Below are 13651 nucleotides of genomic sequence, written 5' to 3'. Positions count from 1 at the left end.
CCGATGTTGCACAATAACAACCATTGAACCTTCACAGTCAAAATAACCTTGACGTCATCAAAATCGTCGTCATACAATGCATTGCCGGTCCCTCGTTGTTGCCCTCTGCCATCGTGATTTCTCTCCTAGGATGCCCAGCTATGGTTCCTTGTGAGTGTTTTGTGTACTCTCCTAGGAAGATTTATTAAGGATCCTTGTGAGTGTTTTGAATCTTGGTTTGGTGTGCTTGATTATACCCTTGAACTATTGTATTAATTGGTTGATCTAATGATTCTGCTTGTAGTGATTTTTTGATGAGTTTTGAATGTTTCAATCTAAATGCAGCTTGGATTATTGGGTATTGGGTTTGAGATCTGCCTAGTTGGTACGAGTATTTGATTCAAATTAAGAATGCACTCTAATTTGATTTTGTTTCAATTTTGTTGATATCTTGCAAGTTGCAATCCAATCTGAGTCCAATTTCTTGTACCTTCTTCATTGAGCTAATTTGGTGGTTTTGATTGGCTCTTTGTGCATGTTATCTTGTATGCTGTGAATGCTTTATCGGCCGGACCTGTTTAATAAGGTCTGTCGAAATTAGTTGGAAATGTCGAGGCCTGGATACTTCAAGCGCAATTTCAAAATTTTTTACCTAGCTCATTTCGGTACTATAATCCGGATGCTACTTTTCTTTGTGAGACACTAGTTCACGCCAATAAAATTGAATAGTTGCGTTACTTGTTTGATTGTTGTTTTGCTGTGGATAAAGAAGGGAGAGGTGATGGATTGGCCCTTCTATGGCGTTCATCACTTCAATGTAGTATTACTAATTTTCTTCGAACCATATTAATGTTGAGATTGTGGATGCAACTAGAGGCATGTGGAGACTGACTGGATTTTATGGTTATTCAAGTGGAAGTAGATGTTGCGACTATTGGAATTTTATTCGAAGGCTATCACGAGACTCTCCCCTCCAATGGTGTTTTATTGGGGGCTTTAATGATATTTTATCAGCAAGTGAGAAGAATCTTGTCAAGGTTAATGCAGCCTGTGAGGTTGAGGGAATTTAGGTTGGCAAATCGTTTGAAGAGGGGACAACATGTTGATTCGTCGTAGACTGTGAGTGAGAATCTGTTGGTGATGGAGAGAAACTGTTTAGAGATGAGAGACAGAGAATTCAAGTGGCTATGGTTGTTGCAATCTTTGATGATGATTTTGAAGATAGATTCCCAACACTCATCAGGTAAATATGATGTAACCATTTGTTGTGAAGAAGAAGAAGAAGAACTGAGAGGAGCAGAAGAAGAGGATTTCATTGTGGAAAGTGTAAGTAATGAAGACTCCCATTCCTTCATCATTAAATTAATTTCTTGTGGCAACAAGAAATATTTAACCTTGTGGCTATAGGTGACAGATATGGGAGTATGAATTAAATAACAGCATGATGAAGAAATCAAAAACAGAACTTCACTAAAAAGTCACATGCAAGAGTGGAAATCAAATTTAAAACAAATAACAATAATTTGTCACTGATCAAAGAATTGGAAAACTTCACATTAATCCAATTAATTAAACTTTTTGTTGTAACAATTATAACAAAGAAATGAATGAGAAAGTAGACACATAAAAAAATTCTTAGGTACTCAATTGAGCATTAGAAAATTTCCAGTATTAGCTATTTCTTTAATTCCAAACATGCTTATATTTCTTTGAACTGCAACCATCTTCTCTGGATCTCTAGTAACCTGTAGCATACACAAAATGAATCAACAATAAAAATGATGATTATCAAGCCAACAGAAAATTAACAATCACAACGGCAAATACTGAGTCTGTCATATAAACACGCCATTGCGGCCTATGGAGGTCGTTAAAAATATGCCACACCATGGCACTGCCATTTAACAACACTGCACCAAACTGCTTGCATTACATTGTATAAAAATATTACACTATATTATTTAGAGAATTGTCATGCACAGAATGATGAGTAAATGCATATTTGTATATAAGTTGTCATTTTAAAAAAGTAATCTATCTAATAAGTAATTCTTAAAAACAAAAACAACTTACAGAGTTCAAACTTCAAAGTAGCTTCATTCTTGACCATTCGGCTAAGTTGATATATGTAACTTTACAACGTTTCCTTAAATCTTGACAATTTCCTTCAGATAACCAAGGGCAAGAATACAAATCAAACACCTTGAGGGAGCAAGTGCAAGCATTCAAATTAAACAGCTTCAAATTGGGGAAAATGGAAGCTACCATTATGGCGCCTTCATAACTAAACCATAGATTGCCACCCAAACAGAGAGATTTTAATTGAGGGTATACACCAGATTCCTGTAATAAAGAATCTGAAAGCCTAACAATCTTATTCCCAAATGTTTCCATTATCATCTTACTAAGTGAAGGACATTTCCTAGCGAGTGCTAACAATGTTGATTCTGTGAGTTCATCACAATAACTAAGGTTTATGTACACTAAATCACCAAGAAATGAAGACAATTGGACAACATGTTGATCAGTCAGATATTCAGCACCTTGAAGATTCAAATGTTGGATACGTTGACACTTGGTTAACAAACGTAAGATTCCAGCATAACTATAGCCGGTGCAAAATGAAAGGTCAAGTTTCGTCAAAGGAAGACGTTTCCTTGCAATAGAATATAGCAATTCATCTGAGATATTCATATCGTACAAAACAAGACAAGTCAAACCCTTCAAACTCACCAACGAGTTAATGAAATTTAAAGTATCAAACTCACCACTTTCAAAAGAATGAAACGATAAAGAATTCAACGTCGGTCTCTCACGGAGAGCATAAGCAAGTCCTGTGTAGGTTATTGCATCACATCTAATCATGATGACTTCTTGGAGAAGTTTACAATTGTTAAACAAGTGGAAAAGTGATTCATTGTTTAGGGGAAATCCAGAAAGATTAACCTTGCGGAGTTTGATAAGTGCAAGTGAAAGAGCCTTTATCCCATCAACATAGCTACTGCAAACTTGATGATAAGAATCTTCTATGCTTGAGATTGAGGGACAAGGATAACGAAAGTTAAGTTCTTGGAGCAAAGGGAAACATTCTGCGATGAGGAACAAATCAGAGTTACTAATAGAATCAATGTGGGAACAAGTGAGAGAGGTCAAAGTTGTAATCTTTTTTGAAAAAGCTCGCAGCCCAATTGCCGGTATGGTAGGTTGTTCGGATAGATTGAGTGATGTGAGTTTCAATGGGAAACGAGAGATTTCAATGAGAAGGTTGTCGAGGTCAATGTATTTGCTTGTGAGGTTGAGGGAGTCGAGGTTGGTGAATCGTGTGAGGAGGCGACAACATGTTGATTCGTCGTGGAGAGTAAGTGAGAATAGGAGACGGTTGGTGATGGAGAGGAAGTGTTTAGATACATGAGATAGAGAACAACGGCTGTAGTCATAGTCGTCGTAGATTATGAATTTAAAAATAGATTCCCAAAGTTCATCAGGTATATATGATGAAACCATATTTGTTGTGAAGAAGAGTTGAGAGGACACTTTGTCTTCTGGTACTGAATACTGATTTTAGGGTTTATGTTTCAAATCAGCCAAATTTGGTTTTGAGTTAGAGAAATGTTAGCAACACACTCTTTAACAAACACACTCCAACACACTTTTTTTTATTGGTTGAAATTCACATGGGTCCCATAAAAAAATGTGGACCCATATGTTGCTAGCATTATTCTTGGAGTTATTATTATAGTCATGTATTGTATCCTTTATATAGCGTGTATTTGGTTCTGCGGCGGAGAGAATTGATTTTGGGAGAATTGATTCTGTAAAATTGATTCTGGCCAAAATTGATTTTAAGCTGAAGTGGTTTATGTTTGGATATATTCATGAAAAAGTGAGTTGAACAAAAAATTTGAGTGTAAAAATCAATTCTAGAATCAGAAGCTACGATTTCTAGCTTCAAGTAGAATCAATTCTGGAGGCAGAATCAATTCTACTTTTGAGAAACCAAACAAGTCAGAATCAATTCTACACGTCCAGAATCAATTCTGGATGCTCTAGAATTGAAACCAAACATGCACATATACATGAAGACAGAGACGGTGAGATCAGGTGTTTTACGCTTTTAGCACTACCAAATTATTGTTTTATTTTTATTTATTTTTTTGCTAAATCTTTTTATTTATTTTTTTGCTAAATCTTATTGTTTTGTTTTTTATTTGTTTATGTTTAAGAAGTTTTAACTTAGATTTTTTCTGTTTCAAAAAAAAACTTAGATTTTTTCATGCATAAAGAGGTTCCGACTATTTGAAGAATACGTTCAAAAAACTAATCACACATTAATACTATTGGCATTGTTCAAATTAGACCTGTCAAAACTAGTGGCCCGACCAGTTTCGGGCCGGCCCGATCAGACTTCGGGTTTCGTCGGGTCAGGTTAAAAACCCCGAATAAAAAACGGGCTACGAAATTTAGTGTCTAGTACGGGTTGTCAGGCTTTTCAAACTTGTCCGTTTTTTTGAATTTTTTTATTTATTTTAAGGGCTTAAACTCAACATCTATACCTATTTATATATAAGGAAGATACAAAACTTTGGTGTGGACTTTTCATAATATCAACTATACCCTTGATTTTTTTTAGCAGCAAAAATCTTTTATTAACAAACATATCATTCGTTAGTTGTTCAGTGGTGATTGACATTGAACTTGGTAGGGGGACCACGGTTCGATCCCCCACAACTGCGATCGGAAGGGGGCTGGAACCACCTGATGCCAAAATTTGACCCCCGAACCAGATTAAACTGGTGAAACTCACCATAACATAAAGACATATGTCTTTTGTTTTAGCAACACTTTTTTTATTAATGAACTCATCAGCATGCCTTTTTCTTATTGTTTTTTGGACAAAAATTTACATAATAGACACGAACAGACGCAGAACGTGAACTGTCTGGCCGCTAGTTATAAATAACTAAAAAAATTTCTGCCAAAAAATAAAAATAATTAAAGAACTGTTTGATTTTAAAAAAAAAAAAAATTTGTTGTCTAGCAAAAATATCGGGAAAAAAAATGTACCAAAAAAACATACACTTATATTATACATTAATATATAGGATAAATAATTCTCGCGCACCCTATTTTTACTCATCTATTATCTATGAGTTTGTCGAGCGCCCTATTTTTATACATCTGCTACTTGAGTTTCTCGCGCACCCTATTTGTACTCTTCCGCTACCTACGAGTTTCCCACGCGCTCTATTTTTACTCATCCGCTACCTACGAGTTTCTCGCGCTTTATTTTTACTTATCCGCTTCATACGAGTTTCTCGCCGCCTTATTTTTACTCATCTGTTACTCATGAGTTTCTTTTGCACCCTATTTTTACTCACCCGCTACCTATGAGTTTCTCGAGCACCCTATTTTTACTCATCCGCTACTAACGAGTTTCTCGTGCGACCTATTTTTACTTATTCGCTACTTACAAGTTTCTTGTGCGCCCCTATTTTTACTCATCCACTACTTATGAGTTTCTCGCGTACCCTATTTTTACTCATCCGCTACTTAAGTAGTAAAAATGAGAAATTTGAGCAAAAAACATCGTCCGCTACTTAAGTAGCGGATGATATTTAAGAAACTGGTAAGTTGGCAAAAGAAACTCCTATAATACAAACCAAGTTCAAATCATCTAAAACAAGTTATTAATATTTATTTTTTGATTTTTTTATTAAACGGACTTTATCAGACCGGGCTAACAAGCCCGAAAATAATTCGAGCTAAAATTTTCATGGCCAAAATACTTCATAAATTTCCATAATTTTGAAAATTCTCCAAATTAATCATCCAAACATAAAAATTCTCAAAACATTCATCAATCCAAAAACAGAGTGACCCTATAATCTTTTATAATTTTAAATTAACCCCTATAATTTTCTATAATTGCAATTTGGCCTCTATTTTTTCAAAAATTGCAAGTTGGCCCATAAAATTTTACAAATTGGTCCTTTACAATTTTTTTATTTTATTTTTAAAATAAATTGGTCCTTTAAAATTTTAAAAACAGAAAATTGGTCTTAATTTCAAAAAATTTAAATTTGACTCAATTTTTTTCAAATTTATGAAAGTGGCCTAAAAATATTTGCAATGAAATCTTCCATACTCTATCCAAACATACACATTTAAAAATGAAGCTAATTTAAAGAGAAACATTACTTAAAACTTTAAATTCTCTAAAATTGTTTAATGCTCCATCCAAACACAACTCTAAAATATTTCAGAAATTTTCGTTAATTAAACTGTGTCACACCTCCAAATTGTAGCAAAGATATTATAGGGTGTAAATAGCAGAAATCTTCATACAATTAGCCCAATATATTCAACCCGACCGAATATATTTAACCCGACCCAAAATGTGTTGATATAAATACAACACTTGTTAATTTTTTGGAGGCTTTTTCACTCAAAATATTCAAAATTTGGAACTTCCCGCAATTGCTTCATCACTGTTCACCAAATTGAACTCAAAACTGCGATGAAAGAAGAATCTGATGAACCAATTCTTCCTCAATCTCACGGTCTCTCTCTCTCTCTCTCTCTCTCTCTCTCTCTAGGGTTTCGTTTTATAGCTCATAATAAAAAAAATTACAAATCGTTTTTCATTTTAGGAACGGAATCGAATTCTTCCACTGTGCTAGGGTTTCAATTTCTTCTATTTGTTCCCATTTTGTGCAAAATTGTTGAAGCTTATTGTTTTCTTTTGTTAATTTTACTTTTTCTTGCTGATTGTGCAGCTTGTAAGGTTGAAGGTATGGATCGGGTGGTTGTGACGGTTACTGGTTACCATGGATCTGAGCGATTCAACCTTATTAAGCTGATTTCGAATGCCGGTGCTAATTATGTTGGGGATATGTCGAATTCAATAACGCATCTGGTGAGTTTCGTTGTTTTTGCTAATTAATTTAACTCTTTGGTTGTTGTTTGCTTTGTGCATGATGGAATTAATAATTCTCTTTGAGTGTTGTGTAGTTTGAATGGTTAAATACAGTGTTCAGATCTAAAAAACTTTAACTTTATTAAGATTCTTTCTATTTTGTTTGAGATGAACTCAGGAATGAGTAAAAATATAGGACAATTGAAAAAACCGAAATAAATAAAAAATGGGGAAGAGAGGGGAAAAATTAATGGTTCTCATAGAATTGGTCAGAAAGCTGTAAGGGTTAAGTGAAGTGTCGTAGAGTGCAGCTGCTGAAACGAAGGCTCTCCGGGGCGGCGCTATGATAAAGATTGGGTATTATGGGGAATCGGGGCCAATTCATTGGCAAATGAAAGCCTAAGTTTCACATCGAGTAGGGTAAAAAAAACTGTTTCACATCGAGTAGGGTAAAATGTTGAGTGGAGTTGTTAATTGGCTTGATTCTTCTCCCCTGATAGCTAGCTTTTAATAGAGGGTTCCTCCAATTCTTAGATACTTATTAAGTTCCTTTAGTTACACATCATCACAAAGGTGACAAATGGCTTTTTGTTTCAATGAGTATTATGAATTTAATAAATTATAGATTTCGCATAAATGTACATTTGATGACATTTGTTTAATTGCATTACGTGTCCTCATTCTGTTTATCGTCCATTCTTTTGTGTTTGAATGCTCAGGTGTGTTGGAAGTTTGAAGGTAGGAAATATAACATTGCCCGAAAGTTAGGAAAGCGTATAGTCAACCACCGTTGGGTTGAAGACTGCATAAAGGAAGGAAGGCGTGTCCCGGAAGATTCTTATATTTTGCAAAGGTGAATTTGTTTTCTATTTTCTGCCCATTTATGGCAGAGTTATACCACAATGCATTGGATTTTATAAAATAATTATGGCCTTTTGTTATAAAAAAGACAGCACCAAGGGAATTATTGTTGTGTGTGTGTGAATTAAAATGAAAATGCATAACCCGATCAATTTGGTGTGATAATTTTTGCTTAGAATCTTATACAGTTTAAACTGATATTTACTGTTACAGTTATAAAACCATACATAGGCCTGGATCTAGTAGCTTAAACTTTTAGAAAAGCTGCTTGTTACTTGAGTAGTGTTAGTGCTAAAACCCCACAAGTTAAACTTCAACGGTTTTTGTTATCCAGTGTTCTGTATATTTTATATTTTATGTTTGCGATGGGCATATTTGTTTGGAGCCTGTGTTTTCCGAAGAGTATTTTGTAGTTTGAATTTTTGCATCATTGATCTCATTAGCAAATAAGATTATTTTGTTTGGTGTTCATGTTACCGGTGCCTCCCTTTCCTATAATCTGCCGTGCAGTAAAATTTGCAGAATTCCTGTTCTGAAGTGTTTATTTATTGCTGTCATTATTATTTTCAGTGGACATGAAGTTGGTCCATTGTTACTGGAAGTTCCAGTCACTGTTCAAGCAAGTAGTAGCAGGTTATGTGCTATTGAATCTGAAAGGCAAAATGCTGACTTCAGTTCTGGGGTCTGCGGAATTTCCGTTTTGGAAGATTCTTCTTTATTGAAAAAGGTAACAATAGGATTTTTGTTTCTTTGTTCTCCTCTAGCTCGTTTTCAATCGTTATTTGTAATCTTCATTTTTGTGTTTCCAAGCATGTTCTGAATTCTGATTCATAAGAATGCTGCTTCATATTCTGAACAGAGTGTAGCTTTCACAAAGTGATATGTGTTAACACATTATCTCAACTTTTTATTTATGCACCACTGGACAATAGTTGTTCCATTAAAATCTAACATATTTTCTTATGGTGTCAGTTCAGGTTTCAAATAAATTTCTTGGTAATGCGTAGTACACTGAAAAATACTTCTCATTACTAACCACTAATGGTTTGGAGGCGGAGGGATAGGCTGTTTTCTTGTATAGATTTGATTCATATTCAAATTTGCACAATCTGTGACTCTTTTTGATGTTTTTGGCATCAAATGTTTATTTTTTAAAAAAAGATATCTGTTTTCTGTATGCATACCTTCTTTCCTCATGAATACTTTTCCACATGGTTTCCTCCCTAGAAGTGCTCCCATTAAAAAATTGTGGTATGCTTGCCATAAGTATGGACATAGAGATTGCAGTAAGATGCAACATACCTAACTACTGTATAAGGCCCGGTAACCCATTTACTTTGTAAAAACATTTTTTATTTTCATTTTTAAAATTTGTGTTAGTTTTACTTGCTAATAAGAAGATACTAGACTCTTTTAGTACACAATTGTATGCATTTTTTTTGGAAACAATGAAAATGCAAAAAGAATTTTTTCATAATTTTTAAAAATACATCATCCCTAACTAGCATTTCATCTTCTCTCCATCACAATGGTTCATTTCGAGAATCTCACATTTATTAGCGAGTTAAAATGAACACATATCATAGAAAATGTTTTCACAAAGTAAAGGAAGCCTAAACTATCTGTTTATTATCGGACAGAGCTCTTTTCCTGTCTCTTACTCTCTTTTTTTTATTTTTTTTATTTCAGGTGCTTCAAAGTAATTTCTTGTTGCTTCAAAAATAAATAAATTAATTTCCTAGAAAATGAACACAAAGCAATTTCTTATTAGCGACTTAAAATGAACACATATCATAGAAAATGTTTTCACAAAGTAAAGGAAGCCTAAACTATCTGTTTATTATCGGACAGAGCTCTTTTCCTGTCTCTTACTCTCTTTCTTTTTTTTTTATTTCAGGTGCTTCAAAGTAATTTCTTGTTGCTTCAAAAATAAATAAATTAATTTCTTGTTGTACTCTTGAAAATAGGATTAGGGTTAAATGCATCGCAAGTGTGTTTTTTCAGGTTCAATAAAAAGAATATAATGATTTTTTTAAGCCCATCAATAGAAGGGCTTTACAATCCTGTTGGTGCACAATGCTATATGATGGACCAAGTAAATGATTTATGTTTATGTTATTTTGAATTGTTTGTTAATCTTATTTATTTCCATTTGCCTCTTTTTCAAGCATGATGCGTCAAGTTCATATTCATCTATACTGTCAAGGAAAGGTAAAAGACACCGTGGTAATGATGTTATTACCACGGCTACTCATTCTCGTAAAGGAAGAAGGGTTATGAAAAATGATGGTGAAGGGGAGTCGAGCCATATAGTTTTGGATTTAAGCACAGACGACCAGCTTTGCAAAATGAATAGGCTAAACGCTGAAGCTGCAGCTACCTATACCCTGTCTAGCCATGTCAATATTGACAATATTCAAGAAAACAGTGAAGGATTTGATGCTGGACTATCTAGTCAAACTAGAACTATCGGTGGAAGTTCAGTTGGCATTGACCAGAGCAGAGATTCAAATCATATATCTGCTGTCAGAAGTTCAACTTTGTTAATAGAGGATCCCCTTCCTGTGACACAAAAGACAGTAGATTTATGTTCCAGTTCTGCTGAAAAGTTGACGGATGGTGATGTGGTTGATAATTTTGATGACTTACCTACTTCAAATGAGCTGTCATGCGTTATATGTTGGACAGATTTCAGTTCAACAAGGGGGGTTTTGGAGTGTGGACATCGGTTTTGTCATACATGCATCCAGGGTTGGGTTGCTTGCAAGGTTCGCCTTTTCCAATATCTATCTATTATTATACATAAAAGCCTATTATTTGATTAGTATAGTATTCTCTTTTTAATGAATTTGAAAGTTGCGCTACATGTTTTTTTATTCTTTCATTCTTACCAGAAAACATAATTCAGCTAGTAATAATTTGGTTTCTGATTTCTCATTGGGAATTTGAGGCACCACCTTGCTGACATTGTTGGGCCTTATTCTATTAGTTGGATTGTTATACAGATACAAAGATATGGATGAACCGTTATTCATCTGAAGTTATGAAAACACCCCTTCAAATTTGAAGTTGTTTTCAAAAGTATGTAGTACTAGAGTTTCGTCAGAATCCCTTTTTCAATATCTGATGTGCCGTCAGTTTTTGTCAAATAAATGTATTTTCTTTGCGTAGCTGATGGCACATGGGACATGACTTTATTACATCTTCAATGATATCAGCTATGGCACAAAATTCAGCATCATGAAACTTACAACAAGACTTTCAAATAAATACAGTATATGCTTCTCATTCCAATACATCTTCGACTGTGAAAAGATGTTCTAACATTTTAGATTTATTTTATGTTTATTTCCCTTCCTTAAAAGGATTTTGTTTTTGCTTTACTATTTTTGTTTTATTTGAATTTTCCCTTGCATTAGCTTGTGGTTTTCATATGAACGTTGAATTGAATGAATATTAGAACTTTTTTGACAATCTTGTATAGCTTTATTCTATACATGTCATTTTCAATGTTTCTTTCATTCTCATAATTGCTTTTCAATATTTATAGAAAGCAGCGGGGAAAATTTCAAACTGTCCTTTGTGCAAGGCAATTATTACAAGGATCATGAAAGTTGAGCATGCAGCCACCACTGATCAAAAAGCATACTCCCAGACAATTCCATGTGTTAACATAAGCTCAGATATTCTTATCCCCATGGATCAAGAATTTCCAGACAATAACTTAGAGGTATGCTTATTTAAAACTAAATTCATCGTTGGTTTATCATTATATATATATTTTTTAATTCTTATATTAGTTTAAATCAAATAATAGTTCTTGAGCAGACTATAATTTTATGAATGGTCACCATTTTTCGTGATCTCTTAAATGCATTCCACTTCTCTCCATGGAGAAGGTAAAGCACCAAGAGCATATGCTACTTTCCATTCAGATTTCTACCTGCCCCCAGAAAATAAAAATCTACTAGTGTGAATTCCTAATTCCTAAAATAGGTGCCATGTGACTGCATTTAAGTTTGAATTCCTAACAATGGATTTGATGGGTGAACTTTGGTTTTTGTCCCTATAAAATATTTCTTTGGTTTTTGTCTTTCCAAAATTTTAAAATATTGTTTTTGGACTTTATATAATGAGCGGATTTAATACTGTAAAATATTTTTATTGGATTTTCATCCCTCTAAAACCCGAAATCAGATATTTTGGTCTCTAATATTCGTTTTAGGATGAATACAGTATTTTTTTGGGGGGCTGGAAAAAAACTGCAGTTACATTTTGACATAGTATTAGTATCACCTACACGATGATGTAGATAAAAAACAATACTTTTATATTTTAGAGGGGTGAAAACCGAAGAAATTATTTTAGAGGAACAAAACTTAAATTTACTCATTTTACAGGACTAAAACATATTTAACTCTATTCTATTCAACAATGTGCATTTGATAACATGTTAGAATAATTCAGTTATGTCCACAACTCTCCATATTTTAGGTGGAAGTTTATGCATATTATGGCATTATTATTTCTGTCACTTTGTGACTTGGTATTTGCTTATACAGTCCTCACAGGCAGGTGCTTGTGTAATTTGCCGTGGTCGGGAACCTGAGGAACTACTCGAGAATTGCGATGTTTGTCGATGTCGAAGAATTCATTCCTATTGCTTGGACCCTCCTTTACTGCCTTGGACGTGCAGTTCCTGCAAGGAACTTCGAATGCTTTATCGTAACCGCTCATATTAGTAAGCATTTTTGTATCCATAATTATTACAACTCATGTAACACCTAAGTGTTTGGACTTAAATAATGTTCTAAGAACATAGCCTGTATGAAATTTGTTGTCATTGTGGGGAGAGCTTTCACATGCTGTAAATTCAAAGGCAAAACTGTACTTGTAGTTTAAGATATGTTGCTTCAACATGATTTGAAGGAGTTAAACTGAAATTCACTTTAGAATTCTATTAAGAATTTTGTTCAATTTGCAAGCACATGGCTAACAAAAACATCCCTAGCAAAACTATGGTTCAATTATGTCGCTTGACCGTAGACGGTGAGATTGGTGTACTTTAGATTATTCGGTATTTAGACTGAATAACGAGCATGAACATCACTAAATAAAAGCGACAACTTTGGTATCGTTTATATTTTGGGTGCCAACAGTATCTAAATGTGTTGGATTAATAAAAATTAAATAAAAGAGAATCAAGAATCATTTTAATCCCTGAGAAAATTTGTGCGATTAAATTTAGTTTGAGAAAAATAAAAGTAATTTTTAGTCTCTTAAAAGAAATGAATTGGGGTTCTCAAAAAAAATAATTAATTGGGACAATGTACTTTCTATATCCCTATATGCTTTGTTTGGTTTATGAAGAAAATATAGATGAAAAAAAGAATGTGAAATTAATAAAAATAAAACACTACAAATACAATTTGAGTGGCTTCGCCCGGACTCAAACCGGAGACCTTCAGTGTGTTAGACTGACGTGATAACCAACTACACCACGAAACCTTAATTAATGTTGAAATGTTCTATTTTACATTTCTATGCATTGATGGTGTAAATTAAATTAAAACATTGTGTCATATTTATAAATTAGTTTATAAAACATATTTTCAAATATCTATGTAAAAGTTCACCATTTTGTCATTTATAAATTAGTTTCTAAAACATCTATTCAAATATCTACATAAAATGATATAATTTAATTAAATTAATATATTAAAATTAAAAGTTCAGTAGTTTTTTCTTTTCTTGGACTCTGACCCCAATATATTCCATAAAAAAATAAAACATGGTTCTATACCATCCAACCAAAAAGAGACAAAGTTTGATAAAAAAAAAAAAAGAGACAAAAGTAATTTTAAAAATAAATCTGAATAAATGATTTTATTTTTG

The 13651-nt window shown here is 33.5% G+C and overlaps 2 protein-coding genes and 1 non-coding gene across 4 annotated transcripts; 1 reads left to right on the top strand and 2 right to left on the bottom strand.

The window, feature by feature from the left end:
* Positions 1-1636: 1636 nt before the first annotated feature.
* On the bottom strand, positions 1637-3483 carry LOC123909726 (F-box/LRR-repeat protein 20-like). Its single transcript, XM_045960607.1, has 2 exons — positions 2053-3483; positions 1637-1724 (listed from the first exon to the last, which is right to left on the bottom strand). The coding sequence occupies exon 1, from the start codon at positions 3481-3483 to the stop codon at positions 2065-2067; it is 1419 nt and encodes a 472-aa protein (XP_045816563.1). The 3' UTR covers positions 1637-1724; positions 2053-2064.
* Positions 3484-6414: 2931 nt separating this feature from the next.
* Positions 6415-12699, top strand: LOC123908445. Of its 2 annotated transcripts, none has more exons than XM_045959086.1 (7): positions 6415-6539; positions 6756-6895; positions 7615-7748; positions 8327-8483; positions 9925-10524; positions 11307-11486; positions 12328-12699. In XM_045959086.1, the coding sequence occupies exons 1-7, from the start codon at positions 6497-6499 to the stop codon at positions 12496-12498; spliced, it is 1425 nt and encodes a 474-aa protein (XP_045815042.1). In that variant the 5' UTR covers positions 6415-6496; the 3' UTR covers positions 12499-12699. The 2 variants fall into 2 exon arrangements, with proteins under 2 accessions (XP_045815042.1, XP_045815041.1); XM_045959085.1 differs by having other exon boundaries at positions 12319-12699.
* A 491-nt stretch (positions 12700-13190) lies between these two features.
* On the bottom strand, positions 13191-13264 carry TRNAV-AAC. Its single transcript has one exon. It is a non-coding gene; the product is annotated as a tRNA-Val (tRNA).
* Between the last annotated feature and the right edge of the window lie 387 nt (positions 13265-13651).

This window comes from Trifolium pratense, linkage group LG2, assembly GCF_020283565.1.
Source record: "Trifolium pratense cultivar HEN17-A07 linkage group LG2, ARS_RC_1.1, whole genome shotgun sequence".
Classification (NCBI taxonomy): domain Eukaryota; kingdom Viridiplantae; phylum Streptophyta; class Magnoliopsida; order Fabales; family Fabaceae; genus Trifolium; species Trifolium pratense.
The sequence above is the reverse complement of the archived record's forward strand: the minus strand, read 5'-3'. Positions and strand labels throughout refer to the sequence as shown.